Source organism: Theobroma umbraticum, unplaced genomic scaffold (assembly GCF_002168275.2).
Source record: "Theobroma umbraticum cultivar Fairchild unplaced genomic scaffold, ASM216827v3 scaffold_4469.0, whole genome shotgun sequence".
NCBI classification, from domain to species: domain Eukaryota; kingdom Viridiplantae; phylum Streptophyta; class Magnoliopsida; order Malvales; family Malvaceae; genus Theobroma; species Theobroma umbraticum.
This window is the reverse complement of record NW_018401331.1, coordinates 1-1,337: the sequence shown is the minus strand read 5'-3', so window position 1 is coordinate 1,337 and position 1,337 is coordinate 1. Positions and strand designations below refer to the sequence as shown.

The 1,337-nt window shown below is 48.4% G+C and overlaps 1 protein-coding gene across 1 annotated transcript; it reads right to left on the bottom strand.

Moving 5' to 3' along the window:
- Nucleotides 1-6: 6 nt before the first annotated feature.
- On the bottom strand, nucleotides 7-1,331 carry LOC110428923 (phloretin 4'-O-glucosyltransferase-like; the record flags this gene model as incomplete). Its single annotated transcript, XM_021444845.1, has 1 exon — nucleotides 7-1,331. A coding segment is annotated over exon 1 (1,323 nt), but the record flags the coding sequence as incomplete, so codon positions are not given.
- Between the last annotated feature and the right edge of the window lie 6 nt (nucleotides 1,332-1,337).

The window sequence follows — 1,337 nt, the reverse complement described above, 5'->3', positions numbered from 1 at the left end:
GGCAGCTTCCCTTGCCAAATCTTTCCATTTTTCAGCATTCCTTCTTAATTCATTCGCTCTCTCTCCGTCTCCCATGACCAAATCCAAGCATCTATTAATCTCACCTCGTTCCACTATCCCTTCCTCGTTCGCCGTCACTCTCACCCCCGTCTCCCACACATCTTGGATGAGCTTCGCGTTCGTTCCTTGATCGGTCCATTGAGGGAAAGCCACCACCGGCACCCCGGCAACCAAGCTCTCCAGGGTCGAGTTCCAACCGCAATGCGTCACGAAGCACCCTAACGACGGATGAGACAAAACTTCCACTTGCGAACACCATGGAACTATCATTCCAAACTGCTCAAGCTCTTCTCTGCAACTCAATTTATCTTCTTCTTTTTCTTGCTCTCCATTTTGTTTCTGATTTCTTATAACCCACAAGAACGGTCGCCCACTGGCTAATAAAGCGCGAGCGATTTCCTCCACTTGCTGCTTTGCTAACACAGCAATTGTTCCGAATGACACATAAATAACAGTTGATTTTGGTTTTGAGTCTAGCCATTGGAGGTAATCTTTTGAACATTGAAAAAGATCACCCTTGAAGGAACCATCCGACGGGTCTTTTCCACCTAGAAAAGTAGACGGGATCAAGGGTCCGACCGCGAACATCTTATAATTTTCAATAGCCTTTAATGCCTCGGGTTCCAAAGCATCAAAGGTGTTAACAAGGACTCTAGCGTTCGTTTCTTCTGCAAGTACTTCAAATTGCTGTTGAAATAATGACAAAGCTGAAGGGTAAGCGTTTGAAGCGGCTACGAAGGAGGGAAGGTCACGGCTTGCAAGCGGTGGCAGCGCTGGTAACTCTATTGGACACTTGGACTCACCAGCTTGGCCCTTAATAGTTTCCTCGTATCCATTGAAGTAATAATAGTAGATGTCGAGAACTGTGGCAGGTTGAATCCAAAGCATAGCTGATGGGATGTGATGCTCTCGCGCCACCTCCATAGCCCAGGGTAGGAGCAAAGAGTAAACAATGCAAGTGACCGGTTTGCCTTCGTTGTCACTGCTTACTACAAGGTCATTGAGATTTTCTTTGCCTCGACGCCTGAACTCAGACATGTAGTGGTCTTTGTCATCCCCGGGCTTTAACCCATCGTCATAGCCATCCGAAAAGGTGAAGAATGATAGGCCTTGAGCCGAAGGGACTTTGGTCATGCGGCGGCGGGCGGAGACACTGGTGGTGAAGGTGACGCGTGCACCAATACGGACAAGACACTTGGCAAATTGGAGGGTAGGGTTTATGTGGCCTTGGGCAGGGTAGGTTACAAGGAGGAAATGAGGTTGTGGCATGGTGGCAG